Source organism: Mobula hypostoma, chromosome 4 (assembly GCF_963921235.1).
Source record: "Mobula hypostoma chromosome 4, sMobHyp1.1, whole genome shotgun sequence".
Lineage (NCBI taxonomy): Eukaryota > Metazoa > Chordata > Chondrichthyes > Myliobatiformes > Myliobatidae > Mobula > Mobula hypostoma.
Genome location: NC_086100.1, coordinates 34,566,387 through 34,588,105, shown reverse-complemented (window position 1 = coordinate 34,588,105; position 21,719 = coordinate 34,566,387). Strand labels below are relative to the sequence as shown.

At 40.5% G+C, this 21,719-nt stretch overlaps 2 protein-coding genes across 6 annotated transcripts in view; one reads left to right on the top strand and one right to left on the bottom strand.

Moving 5' to 3' along the window:
* The window catches only part of vwa5b2 (von Willebrand factor A domain containing 5B2), a 132,021-nt gene extending 128,239 nt beyond the window's left edge, over positions 1-3,782 (top strand). For all 5 annotated transcript variants that reach the window (XM_063045569.1, XM_063045568.1, XM_063045566.1 and 2 more), the window contains one exon: positions 2,786-3,782. In XM_063045569.1, the coding sequence (XP_062901639.1) occupies positions 2,786-3,493 (708 nt within the window). In that variant the 3' untranslated portion in view covers positions 3,494-3,782. The remainder of the gene's footprint in view (positions 1-2,785) is intronic.
* Positions 3,783-4,493: 711 nt separating this feature from the next.
* alg3 (ALG3 alpha-1,3- mannosyltransferase) overlaps positions 4,494-21,719 on the bottom strand; it is a 33,854-nt gene continuing 16,628 nt past the window's right edge. Inside the window, exons 6-9 of the mRNA XM_063045565.1 lie at positions 14,598-14,803; positions 13,823-13,898; positions 9,982-10,127; positions 4,494-8,735 (exon numbers count right to left, since the gene is read on the bottom strand). Coding sequence (XP_062901635.1) covers positions 8,558-8,735; positions 9,982-10,127; positions 13,823-13,898; positions 14,598-14,803 — 606 coding nt within the window. The 3' untranslated portion in view covers positions 4,494-8,557. The remainder of the gene's footprint in view (positions 8,736-9,981; positions 10,128-13,822; positions 13,899-14,597; positions 14,804-21,719) is intronic.

The window sequence follows — 21,719 nt, the reverse complement described above, 5'->3', positions numbered from 1 at the left end:
AGTCAAACTGGACACACTGGAGGCTGTGGTAGAACAAAGGACCCTATGGAAAATCCTGGCAATTTGAACCATATTTCTCATCTTCTGCATGCCACCTTAGCTGAACAGAGAAGAACTTTTAGTCATAGACTAAGACAACTATACTGCTCCAAAGAGCGCTATATGAAGTAATTCTCACCCGCGACCATTAGGCTCTATAATGAGTCAACCCCTAGCCAGGAAGTGATGACCCCCTCCTGTTAGACTGTTTGAGGCAACTTTTTTAAAAATTCTATTTTACTTCTCTTCTAATATTTGTATCTTTGCACTTGTAATGCTACTGTGACTCTGTAATTTCCTTTGGAATCAATAATTTATCTGTCTATCTGTAACAGCAATCAGAGCAACATCAGCAATGCTCCACACACAATTTGTTTGAGTATGGGTTTTGTTGCCTTTTATTTGATGGCCTAAAAGTTTAATAACTCAGGAACAACCCAAAATTTAATTCTGCCTGACCTTTCAGTGTATTCAATATTGTCAACACTGTGCTTAGTTTGGTCACCTTACAATAAGACTGTAAGATATTGGAACCAAGTTAGGTCATTTGGCCCATCAAGTCTGATCTGCCATTTCATCATGGCTGATCCATTTTCCCTCTTAGCTCCAATCTCCCCTTATCCATTCATGCCCTAACTAATCAAGAATCTATCAACATCTGCCTTAAATATACCTGAAGACGCCTGTGGTAATCAATTCCACAGATTCACACTCTCTGGCTAAAGAAATTCCTCCTCATCTCCATTCTAAAATAACACTTCTCTGTTCTGAGGTTGTGCCCTCTGGTCTTAGACTCTTCCACTCTATCAAGGCTTTTCAACATTCGATAGGTTTCAATGAAGTAATTGCTCATTTTTCTGAATTTTAATGAGTACAGGCCCAGAGCCATCAAATACTCCACACGATAAACTTTTCAATCCTGAAATAATTTTCATGAAACTCCTTTGAACCCTCTCCAATATCAGCACATCCTTTCTTAGATAAGGTGCCTAAAATTGCTCGCAATACTCCAAGTGAGGTCTCAGCAGTGCTTTATAAAGCCTCAACATTACATCCCTGCTTTTATATTCTAGTCCTCTTGAACTGAATGCTAATATCGCATTTGCCTTCCGCACTGATTCAACTTGCAAATTTACCTTTAGGGAATCCTCCACAAGTACTCCCAAGTCCTGTTGCACCTCAGATTTTTGAATTTTCTCTCTATTTAGAAGATTATCTACCCTCTTATTTCTTCTACCAAAGCCCACAACCATACACTTCCTAACACTGTATTCCATCTGCCACTTCCTTACCCATTCTCCTAATCTGTCCAAGTCCTTCTGTAGCCTACTTTCTCAAAGCTACTTGCTCCTCCACCTATCTCTGTATTGTCCACAAACTTTGCAAAAAAGCCATCAATTCCGTCATCCAAATTATTGATATATGGAAAAGAAGCGGTACCAACACAGATACCTGTGGAACACCACTAGTCACCGGCAACCAATCAGAAAAAGGCTCCCTTTATTCCCACTCTTTGCCTCCTGCCAGTCAGCCACTGCTTTATCCATGCTAGAATCTTTCCTGTAATACCATGGACTCTTATTTTGTTTAGCAACCTCGGGGGGGGGGGGGGGCAGCTTGTTAAAGGCCTTCTGAAAATCCAAGTACACAACATCCGCTGATTCTCCTTTGTCTATCCTGCTTGTTATTTCTTCAAATAATTCCAAAACCTGCTCTGGGAAGGATGTGATTAAACTAGGGAAGGTGCCAAAAAGATTCAATAGTAGACTGGAGGGCCAGAGTTACAAGCACCGGTTGGACAAGTTTCACTGGAGTGAAGGAGGTTGAGAGTGACTTTAAAGAGCTTTATAAAATGATGGGGAGCATTGATGATATGGTTTGTTCACAGTCTTTTTCCCCATGGTCGGGGAGTCTAAGACTAGAGGACTTATGAAAGGGAAGTTAGATCAAGGCAAACTTTTCCACAGAGAGTAGTGGCTGTATACTATAAGCTGCCTGATGAAGTGGTAGAGACAGGCACAATTACAATGTAGGAAAGATATATGGACAGGATTTAGAGCAAAATGGGCCAACTGTAGACAAATGGGACTAGCTCAGGAAGACACCTTAGAAGGCAAAAACAATTTGGACTGAAGGGCTTGTTTCCAAGTTGTATACCTATGACTTAACTAAAATTTCCAGTTTACCCATCTAGGGTTCCTCTAGAAAATTGTAGACACCTTCATGATTGGGTTATTAAGCAATATTTTAAGTGATCACTTGGACTTCAAAAATTTTCAAGGATCTTCATAGATAATTAAATCAGTTCAAATCACATATTAAAGTAACATTAACTGATCTTTACACTATTCTACATATTTAAAATATGAAGTATATGTAATAAAACCACAGATGGTGCATAATCTTGAAGCATCTTTTAGACTGATTTATGAAGGATTAATTTATAAAACCATTTTATGATGGCTTCTCAATAAACCAAACTATGTTCTATCAAAGCAATGGCTTAAGTTTAGGATTTGGTACCATTTACATCATAAATTCTACTGGTGCATTTTGTAATCAACAATCTTTCTCATGAAATAGTTTAATTTATTTTTAATGTTACAGCTTCCAAAAATTAAAACTTCAAATTTGAATGAACAATTTTGTATGATATGCTGCAATTGTGCTCAACTATATCATAAGGGCTGTGGAGAAAATAACTTCCTGTGCAAGAGCACATTTAACGGGCAGGTTATCATTGCAGGTACGGTTACAACTGGCATGTGGAGCATTTCTTCTGAACGAAGCCTTCTCTGATGCAGTCCAGATTCCGTTAGATCGACTGAGAAGGGCCTCACCCTTCTCGTGTCATCGAGCAAGTCTCAGTCCATCCTCACGCTGCAAAGCTGAAAACCTTCTCAAAGAGAAGATCTCCGTTCATAACAAGAGTGGCCAGTGTGTGAGCAAAAACAATCAGGGAAATACTGAAGAAATCATAAAAGTTTCAAATAAGATTACACGGTCATGTCTTGAGGGTGTTTCGGATCATGGCAGTTCTCCAGCAAGTAGAAGCAATTTATTCAGTGCCAGTACTGATGGTCACAGCACCAACATTCAGTTGGTAGACAGTGGCAGGGGCTCTGAAACTGAAAATTCACCAGTTGCCTCTGAAAGCAGTGGAGCCTCGTACAGGTTGATAAGTGAACTGAACACTCAGTATGATGACTTGGAAGGTATGAGCTGGGCAACTGCAGTTGGACTGGGCTGGCTCGAACACCAGTGTGCTGGTTACTTTCCAGAATGGGAGCTTATTGCTGCCAAGGCAGACACATGGCTATGTTCTCAACAGCTTCCTGAACAATTGCATGTTAATGGACTGAAGGCTGCAACTAGGCAGCTTTTCCTGTTGCTACGTCATTGGAATGAGAATATCAAACTCAATATGTTGTGTTATAATCCAAATAATATGTAAATACAAATATTTAATGAATATAATATATACTTAATAATTTTAAATTGAGGCAGTAAATTGTAATGCCTGATTTAAAAAAAAACAGTGCATCAGATATGAGGCAGCTATTTTGCCATTTAAGTGACCATTATGACAGCAGGATTCTATTAATTAGAAATGTATGGTGCAGATTGCAAACATTTATCTTCTTTCTATGATATGCCTACAGAGGAAATTCAAATGATATTTAAATACATAAGAACTGATTGGGATTTATATAATAGTCTTGAAATAAATGACAATATTGATATTTCTTCTTTGGATGGGAAAATTATTTTGCAAGTTTGATAAGAGGTTTCACAATGGTTGCACATCCCATTCTTCAAGTGAGTACAGCACTTGCACTGACAGGCTATCAGGCAATTATCTTTCACCTTGGCCTGTAAGGGGCAAGGTTCAAGAGAACAGATCAATGCATCCTTATTCCACATGGACAACCACCATTATCCATTCAGTTTCCCAGCTGAACAACTGACAGGGATCCAATGTAAATTTGCTGTTGATTTTCTAAATCATATTTTTACTGGATGTTGATTGTATGGCAGCAATTAAATGGGGTTTTTACTGTCAGGAATGTGTTTTAAAACATGTGGGCCTTGAGCTTTCATTATGGTACAATTAGTATGTAACAAGCTAATGTACCAAGCTTGCTCAAACCTTTGCTCATTTTAATGAAAACAAAATGCTAAGACTTCTATTTTGGACATTTTTAATAATGTGAGGGACGGAGGCAACTACGCTGTGCTCTCAAGTCTCAAAAGGTCAAGAAACCTTACATTTTCACTGGACATAATTAGTACCTCAAATTATGATTGTTTTCAGAAACCTAAATGATTCTTGGTGAATTGCACTCTCTCCCAAAAACACCATAAATTCCTTTTTAGACAAAAGCATCATCACTCTGATTGACAATTGAAGTTGCATTTACACATTAAGTAAAATCCATTGACTAAATGCTTCATAAATTCAATGTTGTAGGGATTTAACTTAGTGATGCTTCCCATTGTATTATTATGCAATACTATACCTTCATGAACCATTGAATTACTTAATGTCCTAAAAATGTACAAATTATTAGTGTATTATTAGGCTTACTTCACTCTTTGCTACATAGCATATATGAGCTTGGCACCTTTTGTGTTAGGCACAGATTGTTGGAATTTCTTTATACAATCAGTTCTATGAACTTGTCACATTGCACAGCTGCAAAACGGTAGGACTACTGCATTGCACAGGGTGGGTCAAAATGAATGGAGACTGCTGGGTAAAGCAAGGTACAATTTCAGAACAGTTTCTTTATTGCTTTTATTTCACATGGAAATCCCTCTTCCTGGTCACCAACTTAGAGCGAATAGTTCCTCCTCACAGTTGCTGCCTGACCTACTGAGTCATTCCAGCATTTTCTATTTTCATAGATGTAGTATTTTGTCCAAATCACCTACTACATACAATGCCTTGAAAAATATTTTTGGGGTACTGTAATTCCTTATGACTTGAAGATCTCTGGGATGTGGGACATTTCAGCATGTCAAAGTTCTAATATTCTAGTATATAGCGATTGCATTACAATAAAAATCAAAGCCTCAGATTTGTAACAAAGTTCTGTAACAAACTATTCAGACTTTTCATTTTTATCCAAGTAAACTGAAAAAACAATTTGTCTAAAATATTCTATTTCAGTAAATAAACAAAGTAACATAACCCTCTCACCATTTCCACCAATAAAGACAGGATAGAGGCCAACATTGAATTTATCCAAACTAGTACACAATGAAGCAGTTCACATTTCATAGAACAAACAAGAATTTTTTTTGTTCTATGGAAACAAATAAATATGTTTTTGTCTCAAGGGATTTATGCCTGAAGCCCAATATATTTTTATGCTAATTATTGCTTCTGGCCATTTCTCCTAATTTTTGTTCATATTCTGTAGTCTAGTTTGGCACTTCACATTTATCCAGACAACTGGTGGAGTTGCACAAACAAGTCCCACACAACCAAGACATCAAGCACTTTATACCTTGAAACACTCACTTCCTTTCAAATTTGGCACAATCACAGAGCAGAGAGAGTCAACTACATAGAGCAGAAAGCCCTTTGGTTTGAAAGGCATAGAAAAAGTATTTGCCCACAGAATAGAGTTAGAGCAATTTACATTCTTTCCAGAAAATATACAAAAAATTTACAACATTAAGGGTAATACAATTAAGACTGAAATGCTGAGGTTTCAAAGTTCAAGAAAACACCTTGTAATGATTGACTGTCTATGCCAATGACGCAGACATACAATGGTCTCAAAACATGTGCATCAATTGATGAGGACTTTTTGAGTGCCATCTAATTCAATGGTCTGAAGTTTAGGCTAATAAAAGAACAAGTCTTTGGAGAACCATTTAGATTTTGATCAATTAAAATAGGAAAAGCACTATGGATCTTCTGTACTTGCATGCTTCCTCTGTGATTAGTACCTTTTATAATGGCTAAAATGTTACAACCTCAAAATTACAAATTTACAAGGAGCAACTAAAAGAAACTCCCCAGAAGACTTCATAGTCACAGGGTAGTAGTCAAGTTTTTTCTATGTACCACAATCCAGTGGAGACATGATTTTTATAAATACAAACTGTTAAAAATGGCAATCAAGGCCAGGAACTGGATATTTCTGCTGATCATGCCAGATACCAAGCTCCTCATCTTGTGTTTAAGCATCCTTATAAGGATGACCAAGTCTTCATCTGTACCCAGTGAATTACATTACAGACAAAACTGCTCACGTCTAGAGCTCTCAAGGCTGACTCTTAGTGCTAACACAAGTGAGGGTGCTTGATCTTTTTTTATAACCTTTGCTCTTAGGCAGCATGTCTACCTGTTTGACCAGACTAGATTCCTGAAGATAATGGTTAAAATTTTAAAGTGCCACTCACTGAGGTGTTACATCAACATTTAAAAATCAGTATTTGTCTCTCAGCATTGGAGTGACTTAGTGGTCAAAGCTCAAGCAGTTTAAGTTCAATTCTTTTCCTCTTTTGAAAATGTTTGCTGATTTAATGGAGCAGTGGCATCACAGGAATTAAAGTTTGTGGAGTTTTCGATCTCCTTACTACAATTTTCAGTTGGGAGGGTGTGTTATATTGCTCCAGTAATTACAAAAGCTAGTGATTTCTTGAAACCATCTAACCATGGTAGGCCTTGCATAATTATTTGAATTTAACTATATGTTAAGCTATATTATACTCCTTAAGTAAAGCTGCTATTTTCCATTTAGGGAGGTGGATGAACAATGAAAAAAATTCCTGTTGTAATGAAGACCATTTTAAATTGTATACCTTTTTTTTCCCATAAATTTCCTTTTGGTTACAAATTTAACAAGTATTTAGCAATTTTTTTTTAAGACACAAACACATCTAAATTGTTTTAGACATAGTCCACTTTGGAATTAATTGGAAATTATACATCATATCTCCAGAAAACTTTTCCTTACACTGTTTCCTTTAAAAATAAACACCAGCATGGTTCAGTGCATGAGGTGTCTACAGAGAGGTAGCACCTCTGAAAGGGCTCGTCCTGTCCATTCTGGGGAGGCTCACTCATTCAGTTCCACTGAAACTCAGTTCTTACACTTGGCTCCAAGGCAGGCTAAACAAAGAGGGTAGCCTGGAGGCCTCATACCCCAGTGTGATCGGGACATGCCTCTCCTGACATGCAAAGTCAGCACCCACTGACTGGACAGATGAGATCAACAGTGAGGTCTGACAGTCAGGAAAACAGTCTTGCAATGCTTTGTAGAGAACAAAGGGAATGACAGGGTAAACTAGTCATGATCATACCAACCATGGAAGACCCCAGTTGTGAGGGGTACTTGTAGTACTGGACATGGACTTCTGAGGTTGAAATTGTGGATCTGCCCCATTTAGTCATAGAAAAGTACAGCACAGAAACAAGCCAGTCTGTGCTGAACCATTTAAATTACCTACTGTCAACCTGGAGGGTCATACCCCTCTATACCCCTACCAACCACGTACCTATCCAAACTGCTCTTAAATGTTGAAATCGTGCTTGCATGCAGCTTGTTCCATACACATGACACTGAACGAAGTTCCCCCTCATGTTCCCCTCAAACTTTGCACCTTTCACCCTTAACCTTATTGCTGTAACGCTTTAAAAAACACTCCTACACAGGTTTGCTGTCATCAATGGATACAACAGACAACCACCCACTGGCATGGCTGACCTTTACTCAAATGTCAGTTCTTGTTCTATAAATGATTCTATAGCTTTCTCCGCTTACATCTCACATGTATAGATTTCCTAACTCCACAGGACAAATATAGGAGTAACCTACAACTCAAAATGGACAACATATGGAAATCCCATTTAAGCATGACAGTTCAGTACTGCTTTTATTCTGGTTCTGCCAGATAGACTCATCTAATTGGAATTCTGTTAAACTGCAATCTATTTCATTTAATTAGAAAATAATTCTGATACAATCATTTAAACAAAAAACATTCTTTAAAGAAAAATGAAAAAAACTATTATACACATTTAAAAATGAATTCTTGATACTGCCACTTATTTTATTTCACAAACCTAAAGGACTATTTTGTGCATGCTAGGAAGTGAAAGTAAACACATCTGAAATTGAAAAATTAAAAAAAAAATCACACTACAAAGAAAAATTAACTTAAAGCTGTTAATGTGCACTGTTCCACAGGTAAGTGCAGTGTGATCTGTCCTTCCACATGTCCATCCTCGGGCCTAAAGTCCTGTGCACCTCATGCTTTAGAAGACAGCGAGCACAAAATCTCACTGGGCTGCAAAGTGACATTCAGAAATCAAGGTTGCAGGCATCATTGAATTCGTTTGAGTCTCTAGTGGATCCAGCACCACAAATCCTTAATACTTCAGAGAAGCAGCTACTGGCCATCATTTTTTTTTTTTTTTTAAATAAAGTTTTCGCTCTTGGTGATATTAATAATGAAATTATTATTGCTGGCTGGAACCCAATTCCCCAAGTCCATTCGATCATTTCTTCTTTTTCAATAGATCCTGGTCTTCACTTGGTGTACCTTTCTCAGGTTCAGCATGGCCATACCAGAGAGAAAGCAGAATAATTACGTGACACACATGGAGTGAGATCGAGCTATACACAGTTGAGGGATATGTATTCCACGACATCTCAATCAGTCCTAAAATAAGAACTCTGAAAGAAGAATAAATGATATCACATAATGATCTGCTTTTAACCTCTTGAATAAGAAAACCCTCAATCTGCTCATCTTTAATAGACACAGAGGACTTCCCTGGGCTCAGTTCTAAGCAAATAATCATCCTCAATACATTCAGTCAGCAGAATAGTAAACTATCCCCTTCCTGCATGCAATTCATTTAATCTGTTTCCGCAATATGTAAATACCTAGTAGTCTGGACACTAGTCTAAAATAGAATCAACTAGAAGTCTGCAGAAGGCATGCAAGGTTAAAAAAAAACATGAAATTTGATTAAAACATTTCACCCAAAATATACAACATACAAATAATTGCCCTTTGTATCACTGTACACAAAATTGTGTACAATTTGCCAAAATATTCCCAATATCTTCAATTATAAACATGGATTGAATAAAATTTGCAATTCAATACAAATAAAATGATTTAGTGGACTTACTCCCAAGTATCCCTAATTTTCCACTAATGATTATTTGCTTCTCAAATTCTGCTGTTCTGCACTTTAAAAGTTATATTTCAAACCTTCAATTCTGGTACCTTGGGAAAACAGTAGATGGAGTACATTGCACCCTGTATTCTAGTGGTGGAGGGAATGAATACTTAAAGTGATTGATGGAGTGGCAATCTAGTGGGCTGACTTCCAGAAATTGGCAGGAACTGCACTCATGGGGAGAGTATTGAATCACTCTTGACTTGTGCCTTGTAATTGACTCATCTGATCAACTCTTGTGGTAATGGTATTTATGAAAACAGTTCCTCAATAGGAATTCCATCAATCGTCATAGAAGCTGGTCAGGGACTTGAATATCATTTGGGACTTTTAGCAAATGTTTGACCTTTTTTTTTTTAAAAAAAAAGCCTATGCCTAAATGCTAGGTATTACTGCATTCAGGTATGTGATGGTGTGGAGTTGCAAATGCTCTTAAACATCGTGTGATCAGTGAATATCCATTTATCTGACCCAGTAACAGAAGGAACATGCATGTTGTTCCTTACATACCCACTCCCCTTCTCTCACCCCACCCCTACTACCCAAGAGCTTTCGCACCACCACTCTCCACCGCCCCCCACAGCATCTTTTTATACAGGCCACCTCCCTGCTCTTTCCAGTCTCAACCCAAAACATCGATCTGATTGTCCATTTCCCTGCACAGATGCTGTGTGACTACAGAGCTCTCCCAGCATTTTGTACGTACTGCTATAGTGTGAAGTGGAACTTACTTGAGGAGATGAGCAAGTTTTTTCACATGTGTGCTCCATAGAAGGTATGGCAGAGTATGAAAGTACCAAACATAGAATTGGTAGTGTAGTGATCGACTGAAACAGATACCAATGAAATTTGAGGTGAAGAGAACAAATACAATTTGTACACTTCAATTAAGGGAAAAATTAAGTACTTATGTATTTGAAACTGTTGCATCAGCAGAGATTTAAAATATAGTGGAGGAGCATGTTACTTAACATTTTAGATAAACATTTTGCATTAGCATTCTGATTATAAAATTAGCAAAATCTAATCCAACATGGTTTGCTAAATTAAGTCACTTCAAGAATGACAATTTAGGAATTAGTGGTTTGCTGCCAATGAATGTGCATCATTTCCTGCCCCATGCTGATTCCCAATATCACTATTCTCGTCCCAAGTGCAAAAATGTAGAAAAAGTGCAAAAATGGGGCAAAAATCAGAAAGGGTGATGAATACAGAACTAAAGCTGTTTTATTTCAATGCACGCAGTACATGGAATAAGGGAGATGATCTTGAAGGACTCTGTAGAATGCCCGAGAAATGACTTTTTCAGCTAGCTTGTGGTTGAGCCCACTTCAGCATTCCTCAATTAGGTGTTGCATAATGAACCAGATTTGATTAGGAAGCTTAAATTAAGGAACCCTTGGGAGACAGTGATCATAATATGGTTAAAAAAAACCCTGCAGTTCAAGAGGGAGAAGATAAAGTTCATATCATATTATGGTGGAGTAAAGAGAATTACAAAGGAGCTGGCCAAATTTGATTGGACAGAGACGCCAGCAGGGATGATGACAGAATAGCAATGGCTGGAATTTCTGGGGGTAATTTGTAAGGTGCAGGATAGATACATCCCAAAGATGGTCATATTCTAGAGGGGGAAGGGCGAAAGAAAGGGTCAGAGAAATGGTGGACTAACTTAAGTGTTTTGCATCAGTCTTCATTGTGGAAGACATTTCTGTATGCCAGAAATTTGAGTGTCGGGGCAGAAGTGAGTGCAAATGCAGAAAGGTTTAAAGGCAGGCAAGTCACATGGACTAGATGGACTACAACCGAGGATTCTGAAAGAGGTAGTCAAAGAGATTCCTAGAGGCATTAATGATCTTTCAAGTATCACTAGATTCTGGAATGGTTCTGGAGGACAGGAACATTGCAAATTTCGCTCTACTCTTCAAGGTAGGAAGGCAGAAGAAAAAAAATTATAGGCCAATTAGCCTGATTTCAGTGGTTGGGAAGATGTTGGGAGTCTATTAAGGGTGAAGTTTTGGGGTACTTGGAGGCGAATGATTCAAGTAGGCCAAAGTCAGCATTGTTTCCTCGAAGAAGTCTTGCATGACAAATTTTGGAATTCTTTGAGGAAACGACAGGCAGAATAAAGTGTTAGTGGTTGTTTACTTGGATTTTCAGAAGGCCTTTGACAAGATGCTGCACATGGGTCTGCTTGACAAGATAAGAGCCCATGGTTTTACTAGAAAGAGACTAGCATGGATACAAGATTGGCTGGAGGCAGAGTGTTGGAATAAGCGGTCCTATTCTGATTGGCTGCCAGTAACAAGTGGTGTTCCACAGGGGTTGGTATTGGGACCGCTCCTTTTCACGTTATATGTTAACAATTTTGATGATGGAATTGATGGCTTTATGGCCAAGTATGCAGATGATACAAAGATACATAGAGGGACACAGTGAGGAAACATGGAATCTGCAGAGGGACTGAAAGATTGGAAGAATGGGCAAAAGGGCAGATGGAATATAGTGTAGAGAAGTGTATGACCATGCACATAGGTAGAAGGAATAAGAGGTACAGACCATTTTCAAAACAGAAAAACCAGAGGTACAGATCAACTTGGGAATCCTCATGTAGGATTCCCTAAAGGTTACGCTGCAGGTTGAATTGGTGGCAAGAAAGGCAAATGCAATATTAGCATTCATTTGGAGAAGACTCGCATAGAAAAGCAAGGATGTGATGCTGAGGCTTTAAAAGGCATTGGTCAGACCACATGGAGTACTATGAGCAGTTTTGGAACAATGATCTATAGATGTGCTGGCATTAGACAGGGTCTAGAGGTTAGCAAGAATGATGCTGGGAATAAAAAGATGAATGCAAGGGGCATTGATGGCTCAGGGCCTGTACTCAGAGTCCAGAAGAATCAAGGCGGGGGGGGGGGAATATTGCATTTAAACTTGTTGAATGGCCCACAAGTGGGCGTCTACAGTCTGGAGAAGATGTTTCCTGTAGTGGGTGCGTCTAAGACCAGAGGGTACCATCTCAGAATAAAGGGACATCCATTTAGAAGACATGAGAAGGAATTTCTTTAGCAGTGGGTGGTGAATCTATGGAACTCATTGCCATGGGCAGCTGTTGAGGCCAAATCAATGAATGTGAAGCAGAGAATGATAGATTCTTGGTTAGACACTGTCAAACATTACAGGGAGAAGGCAGGATAATGGGGTTGAGAGGTATCAGCCAGGATGGAAGGTTACAGCAGACTTGAAGGGCCAAATGTCTTATGATTTAACACAATCTGAAATTACAAAATAATTCTGACCCAAGCACATTCCTTGTTACCTACAAAGTCAAAAAATGAATCTAATTTATGGTACAAAATTATCACCAACTCATTACTAACATTAAATCAGGGAAGTCTTCTCAGAGGCTCTCCTGATTATGTTACATTCCTGGAGATCACGTACATGTATTATGCCAAGGAGAAATTACAAAAGGTTAGATTAAGCTGCCTAAAAGAAAGCAATGCCAAAGTTGCAGGATCTATTATGTACATGCAGCAGTAGAAATTATGGCAAGACTTGAGGATTTTTTTACTGACTGCAGCATGCATGGCTGAATCTGAACAAAAGCAAAATATTTATACTTCAGCTTACATTAACCATAACTATATTATCCTTGATTCATCTTGGAAGGTTGAATTTGAAAGCAGAATACAGGGTTAATAGCAGGATTCTTGCACGTGTGGAGGAACAGAGGAGTCTTGGGGTCCACAGATCTTACACAGTTGCTGTGCAAGTTGAGGGTGGTTAAGAAAGCGTATGGTGTGTTGGCCTCCATTAGTCAGAAGATTGAGCTTTAGAGGTGGTGCAGAAGAGATTTATGAAGGGTTTTGGCCTGAAACATCGACTGTACTTCCCCCAACCCCCATAGATGCTACTTGGCCTGCTGAGTGCCCCCAGGATTGTGTGCGTGTTGCTCAGATTTCCAACATCAGCTGATTTTCATTTGACATTTACCAGGATGCTTCCTTGATTAGACAGCATGCCTTTGAGGGGAGGTTGACTAAGCCAAGTCTTTTCTCTTTGGAGGAAAGGACGATGAGAGGCGACTTGATAAAGGTGTACAAGACAAGAGGCATAGGTAGAGTGGACAGCCAGCACCTTTTCCCCCCAGGGCAGAAAAGGCTAATGGGAAGGGTTAATTTTATTGCAGGAAAGTATGGTGGGCGTGGGGGGGAGGGGGGAGGAGGGAGGAGAAGAAATGTCAGAGGCGAGTTGTTTTTTTTTAAAAATATATACACAGAGTGGTAGGTGCATGGAATGCCCTGCCAGGGGTGGTGATACAGGGAGATACATTTGGGAGAATTAAGAGACTTGGATAGGTTCAAGGATGAAGAATGGAGGGTTGTGTAGGAGAGAAGGGTTAGAATGATCTGAAGTATGTTGTTAAAAGGTTGGTACAACATCAAGGACTGAAGGGCCTGTACTGTTCAATGTCATGTCAATTTCCTATTCAGCCCTCACTTCTCTTGATTGTCGTCAGTTACTTAATAACAAATATTCAGAAACTAACATCGATTTTTAAAGGATATGATTTGCAGTTAAAGGCTTGTGTTGTGATGCTCTCTCTTCTGGGGCCTTCAGAAGTGAAAGCATTCCCTCTTCAGATCTAGGACATGAAACAGGGAATAACAATTAGTGCCATATCTGGAAGCAACTCAGTCAAATGTAAAAAAGTGAATAAACTGGAATGAATATCATTCTCCTGTGGATTTCTGGAACTCCATGAAATATGTTTCAACAGAAACATTGTTCTTATTCTGTGAAAAAGTCAGAGAAACATTCAGCACTGAGGAACGTCCAAACAATTACAATTGTTTTGTAACCCTGTTGAGCCTACAGAACTCCACAGTCAATAGATTTGAAGGTATTTAAAATAATATACAACACAACAATCTGAACAGAACTAAAATCACATACTCCTGACAGAATGATCCTATTTATTCACCACGTCATAACAATCTTACACCTACACTGCATCCTACCACCCTCTATAACTTAATTTTTCTCTGCTCTTCCTTGTTCTGATCTGACACTGTTTCTCTATCCACAGATGCAGCCTGACCTAGTGACTATTTCCATCATTTTCTGCTTTTATTTTAGATTTGCAGCATCTGCATTTCTATTAATTTTTCCATTTATGGTATGACTGTGGAAAGAAATCCAACTTCTAGCAAATAACTAACCAGCTCTCCTAAAGACCAAGCAAAGAATTTCCAAAACATGACCAAAGTAGGTGTGAACGAGAAGGGGCATGCATAAGGAGAAAGGGAAACAATGTACACAATACTGAGAAAAATGCACACACTTGTTCCATCTGCAGATTGCAAAGAGAAGCAGAACGGTCAGATGTGCCACTAATAGTGCAAGGTGGAAGTAACGACTGAGGAAGACACTCTCGGGCAGGAAGCGCCAGTTCACTGTCCACTTGAAGAGAAATTGGCGACCAAGATCAAATGCTCTTGCTATATATCCAACAGGATTTTCCATCAGGAAGGGCAAACCCAGCACCACCTAAATAAAGAAAAATATCTTTATCAGTCGTGAATTCAGCAATACATCAACTTATACAGCACAAGACTCCTCATGCCTGTGCAACACAAAATGCTGGAGTAACTCAATTCACACAGCATCAGTGGAAAGGAATAAACAGACGATGTATCGGGCTGAGTCCTTTCTTCTGAACTGAAAAGGGGGAAGATGCCAGAATAAAAATGGGTCGGTCAACTCTGCAAACATTCTTTTGGTTGTAGAAAGTGAAATTAGTTAACTTTCAGAGTCCAAATCTTAATTTTTCTATTTGTTAAAATGATCCTCCAAGTACGCAACCTTCCACTTCCACGTCGAGTTTAATATAAAGGAGGTGACCCACTTTCAGGTGATTGAATAGAGCATCAAGTGGTCCAACAGAACCAGACAGTCCTCTTTAGAGGGAAAAAAGCTAGCATAATGCACATATCATTGCACACTTCTGATAATTTGAATTTTTTCTACCCTTCAGTTATTAAAACAAAAAGATTACCAGAAATTTTCCCACTTCACATTAATAGAAGATGTGATGACATCAACGCAAAACAATGCAACTACTCTGCAGGGTCAAGCAGTACCAATGGAGAAAAACAAATTTGGCATTGAACATAACTGGAAAAAGGAACTTAGGTAAGTGGTTTCCTTACTTTCCAAACTAACATCATTTATTTTGCTACTTATGTACTGTAACATAAGTAACTTGGTATTAGTACTGGAGGTCCATCAGGGAACCAGGGACTGGAAGGGCAGGATGTTGACAGTTGAGCAAGGTTGGATCAATCTGCATACCAATTTGGGAGGTTAAGAAGGGCTTCTTCTGCAACAAAATCTAGGCCCAGAGCAATTCACTGCGGCAGGGTCCAGGTCCTAATGCAAACTGAGATCCGATTGGACAATTTAAACACAGGACCAGATGAACTGCATACCAAGGCTTTGGGCCTACTCCTAAGATTTGGATCCAAGGACTCAATTTGGTTCAGAATGCAGCTGTTGCTTGATTCTATTGTTTGTATGATTTGTTCCCCCCCCCCCCCCTTTTCTATGTGCGCATTAGGGGTTGGTCTTTTTTTAAAAAAATTGGGTTCTTTTGGAGTTCTTGCTTTGCGACTGCCTGTAAGCAAACAAATCAAGGTGTACAATTTATATATTCTTTGATAATAAATGCATTTTGAACATGATACACCATCTGCTTGAAATCGTGGAAATAACAGTCAGGATAGACAAAGTCAGTGGATGTTTCAGAAGACCTTTGACAAGGTGCCACACATGGGTCAGCCAAGCAAACCAAGAGCCTGTGATGTTACTGGAAAGATGCTTGCATGGGCAGAAGAGTGACTGACTGGCAGAAGACAGTCAGGATAAAGGGGACTTTATCCGATTGGCTCCTGTGACTAGTGGTGTTCCGCAGGGATCGGTGTTGGGTCTGCTGCTTTCCATTTCATACGTTAATGATCCGGAAGATGGCTTTGTGGCCAAGTTTGAAGGCGGTACAAAGATAGGTGGAGGGGTAGGTAGAGTTGAGGAAGCAGGGAGTCTGCAGAAGGACTTGTACAGATTACTCAAATGGGCAAAGCAGCAGCAGATGGATGTAGTCACCAGAGACAAATATTGCTAGTTGTGAAGCAGCCTCTATTGGAGGAAACAAGATACGGCAGGCATCATATTGAGACCCTTTCTTGAAAAGTCTGCCCTGCCCAATATGCATGAAAGATCAAAGAAAATTCAAACAATGCCATATTTACAATGCCCTCTTAACTACACACTCCATTCATACCTCCTTTGCACCCATACTAATCAGCATTGTCTACCCATTATTCAGAGTTGCATTTAGATTTAATCTTTAATGTATATTCCGACCTGAAGGTTGGTCACTGAATCCATTTTTGCTAAATGTCCCAACCCCAAAGATGTTTTAATAGTCTGTCCTCTTGGTCCACCTGGACAAAATGAATTTGTACCAGGAAAGCCAACCTGGAGGATCTAATCAAATAGGGCAGCAGAAATGCCCTGTTTCAGAGCCCTCCCAATTACTCTGTGCATATCTACACTATCATCCCTAATACCTACAAAATGCTAATCAGAGAGATTATTCTTTGAACAAGTCTTTAGAAAAATGCAGCTTCATTTGTATGCCTGTTGGCTCTTTCTTTGCTGGCCAACTGCAGCTTAATTTCATTCCGTACCTTCGCCTCTTCATTTTCTGGTAGGTAAAACTCTTTCCGGGGCAACAGCAAAGTAAATGCGTCAGGCTTACAGGCCCTTATTGATGTACAGGAAGGGATTGGGATGGTCTGTTTGAATGACTGCAAGGACGTCTTCCCAGCAGCACCTCCTTCCAAACTGTCCGATCAGTTGAAGGCTCAACCACTGAAAGGGCCAGCTCCTTTGTATTCACTCTCCATTAGGCTAGTTGGGGGGTGGGGGGGGGAGAGGGGGGCAACTGTCTTCAAATGCCAAGTGCAATCTTTCTCAGTCTGCCATGCTATTTTCTAAACAGGAAGAAAACTCAAACCATAGTTACAAAGTGCCTTGGGAATCCTAGTGCAGAACTCCTCAAGGTTAATTTACCAGTCAGTAGTAAGAAAAACTAAAGAAATGTTAGCATTAATTTCTAGAGGATTAGAATATAAAAGCAAGGATGTACTGCTGAGACTAAAGGTATTGGTCGGACCACATTTAGAGTATGCAAGTAGTTTTAGACCATGAGACCAGAAGATATAGAAGAATTAGACTATTTGGCCCATTGAGTCTACTCCTCCATTTCACCAAGACTGATCCATTTAGGCTTCACATCTAAAGGATGGTCTGGTGTTGGAGAATCCTGCGGTTTACAAGAATGGTCCTGGAAACAAAAGTGCAATGAGTGTTTGATAGCTCTTGGTCTGCATTCACTGGAGTTCAGAATGGGGTGGGGGGTGTTCTCACTGAAGTCTACTGAACATTGAAAGGTCCAGAGAGAGGATGTGGAGAGGATATTTCCAATAACGGAAGAGTCTGGAGGGCACAGGCTCAGAAAAGAAGGACATCTCTTTAGAACAGATACAAGGAGAAATTTCAGAGGGTTACAAACAGATGTGGAGACCATGTCATTAAAGTGGAAGCAGATAGGCTCTTATTGGTAAGGGTGCAAAGGTTATGGGATAAAGCAGGAGAATGGGGTTGAGGGGGAAAATAAATCAACCATGATTGATTGGAACAAAATTAGGCCATTTGAACTGTGACATGATATGCACTACTGACAGAAAATCCCAGATTGAAACACAAGGGAAAATGTCAAGAGTATCTTTTATATTCTTTGACAATCTTGTATACCTCATCTTACTTTTTTCATGTAAATCACCAATCTTTATGAAATTTAGCAGAGGTTCAAAAGGATTGAGATATATACTACCTCACCTCTAGAACAGCAGTTCCTGAATCCATAAATTCAGATGTTGACCAGAATTGCACAGCTTGTCTCATTATATTATCAGCAACACCCTCTGATGGAGACTGAGAAGATTTGCATGGGGGGTGGGGGGTACTTAAACCAGAGTTGCAGGGGGATGGGAACCAGAGTGCCAAAACAGATAGTGGAGTGGTTGTGGAGAAAGATGTTAAGCCTACAGAGTCAGGCATCAAAAGGTCAAGCATGGTGGGGCTAATGTTCTGAGCTGCGTATATTTCAATGCAAGGAATATTGTAAGCAAATGAGGATGAGTTTAGGGCCTGGGTCAGTGTGGAATTATGACTGTAGCCATTACTGAGATTCAGTTGCAGGAGGGGCAGGACTGGCAGCTCAGGTTCTATTGTCTTAGACGTGAGAGCCGCAAGGATTAAAGGGGGAGAGGTGGCATTAGTCAGGCAGTGCTCAGTCAGGTCAGACTGGAGAGCTCACAGTGAGGCTTAGAACTGAGGAACAAGAAAGGTATGACCAAATTAATGGGCTTATATCATAGGTCACACAACAATCTGTGGGATTTAGAGAAACAAATTTGCAGAGAGATCGCAGACTGTTGCAAGAAACAAGATTGTTATAGTAGGCGATTTTAACTTTTTGTATATTGACTGGGACTCTTACTGTAAAAGGACTGGATGGGAAGGTTTGTCAAATGTGTTCAGGAAAGTTTCCTTAATCAGTACATAGAAGTCCTAACTACAGAGTGCAATACTAGATCAACACTCACAACACACTGGAGGAACTCAGCAGGTCAGGCAGCATCCGTGGAAACAATGAGTCGACGTTTCGGGCCGGAACCCTTTGTCAGGACTGTAGAGGGAAGGGGCAGAGGCCCTATAAAGAAGGTGGGGGGAGGGTGGGAAGGAGAAGGCTGGTAGGTTCCAGGTGAAAAACCAGTACGGGGAAAGATAAAGGGGTGAGGGAGGGGAAGCAGGGAGGTGATAGGCAGGAAAGGTGAAGAAGGAATAGGGGAAAACACAATGGGTAGTAGGAGGAGGCAGAACCATGAGGGAGGTGATAGGCAGCTGGGGGAGGGGGCAGAGTGACATAGGAATAGAGGAAAGGAGGGGGAGGGACTGCCGGAAGTTGGAGAATTCTATTTTCATACCAAGGGGCTGGAGAGTACCTAGACGGTATATGAGGTGTTGCTCCTCCAACCTGAGTTTAGCCTCATCATGGTAGTAGAGGAGGCCATGTATGGACATAATCTGAATGGGAGTGGGAAGCAGAGTTGAAGTGGGTAGCTACTGGGAGATCCTGTCTGTTTTGGCAGGTGGAGTGGAGGTGCTCGACGAAGAGGTCCCCCAATCAGCGTCGGGTTTCACCGATGTAGAGGAGTCCGCACTGGGAGCACCGGATGCAATAGATGACCCCAACAGACTCACAAGTGAAGTGTTGCCTCACTTGAAAGGAGTCTTTGGGGCCCTGAATGGTGGCAAGAGAGGAGGTGTAGGAACAGGTGTAGCACTTGCACTTACAGGGATAAGTGCCGGGTGAAAGATCCGTGGGGAGGGACGTGTGGACCAGGGAGTCGCGGAGGGACCGATCCCTGCAGAAAGCGGAGAGGGGTGGAGAAGGAAAGATGTGCTTAGTGGTGGGGTCTTGTTGAAGGTGGCAGAAGTTGCAGAGGATAATGTGCTGGATCTGGAGGCTGGTGGGGTGGTAGGTGAGGACAAGGGGAACTCTGTCCCTGTTGTGGTGGCGGGAGGATGGGATGAGTGCCGAAGTGCAGGAAATGGAGATGCGGGTAAGAGCATCATTGATGACAGAAGAGAAACCACGATCCTAAAAAAAAAAAAGGACATTTGAAATGTCCTGGAACGGAAAGCCTCATCCTCGGAGCAGATGTGGCGGAGACAGAGGAACTGGGAATAGGGAATGGCATTTTTGCATGTGGCGGAGTGGGAAGAGGTATAGTTGAGGTAGTTATGAGAGTCAGTGGGCTTGTAGAAGATATCAGTGGACAGTGTCTCCAGAGATGGAGACCGAGACATCGAGAAAGGGGAGAGAAGTGTCTGAGATAGACCAAGTGAACTTGAGGGCTGGGTGGAAGTTAGAAGTAGTCGATGAAATTGACGAGTTCAGCATGGATGCAGGAAGCAGCACCAATGTAGTCGTCAATGTACTGAAGGAAAAGTTGGGGAACAATACCAGAATAGGTTTGGAGCACAGACTGTTCCACACAACCAATGAAGAGGCAGGCATAGCTAGGGCACATGCGAGCTCCCATAGCTACACTCTTAGTCTGAAGAACGCGGGAAGAGCCAAAGGAGAAGTTATTGAGTGTGAGAACCAGTTCTGCCAACCGGAGGGTAGTGGTGGTGGGGAACTGGTGAGGTCTATCAGTGTTGCTTTGAACCCAGCATCTGCAGAGTATTTTGTGTTTGCAATACTAGATCTCCTATTAGGGAATGAAACAGGGCAGGTGAGAGGAGTTTGTGTAGGGGAACACTTTGCATTTAGTGATAATAATGCCATTAGTTTCAAGGCAATTATTGAAAAGGATGGTCTGGTCTTCTGGTTGACATTCTAATTTGGAGAAAGGCCAATTTTGATGGCATCAGAAAGGATCTGGCAAATGTGGATTGAGACAGTTTTCTGGCAAAGGTGTACAGTCGGCCCCCCTTATCCGTGAGTTCCCCATGTGTGAATTCATGAATCGAGAAAACCCGGAACTGCTCTTCCAGCACTTGTTCGAACATGTAAACTTTTTTTCTCGTCATTATTCCCTAAACAATGCAGTATTACAACTGTTTTACATAGCATTTACATTGTATTAGGTATTATAAGTAATCTAGAGATTATTTATAGAAGAAATCTAAAGTATACGGGAGGATGTGCGTGGGTTATCATGGATTGGGATAGAAAAAAAAACAGAAGTTCTTACTAAGTCAGAACAGATACATCCGGTATTATTTAGCGTCAGTTAGTCAAATGTTTGTCTTAGTATATAGTATATATTTTACCTTTCTATGCATACAGAATACTTAAGAAACACGTATCAATGCCGGGCTCGGGAATGGAAATTCCCGAGTTCAATCCAGTGACAGACCGTTCTGAGCGCGTTTTCCACCTATGCGGGGTTGATGTGGAGGAACAAAAACCCAAACCCCAAAACCCAATAATTATACCACTGCGTTGCTTAGTAGAAACTGTAGCTTTCATCGGGGCAGGGCCTTTCTCACTTCATCCTTTAAAATTGTTCCAATCGCTGGCCGACTATAGCCTAACACATTTCCAATGACAGATGGCCTTTCACCTCTTTCCGATCGCTTTATTATTTCCACTTTATTTTCAATTGTGATCATGATTATTTTCGTGAACAGAAACACTGCGGATTCAGAGCTCCGCCGCTGGGTCCTGATGTCCACCGCACTGACACAGGTTAAATAAGGTCCGGGGTTCTGCTGGGTCCTAAGGTCCACCGCATTGAGCCAGGTTAAATAAGGGACTTGAGCATCT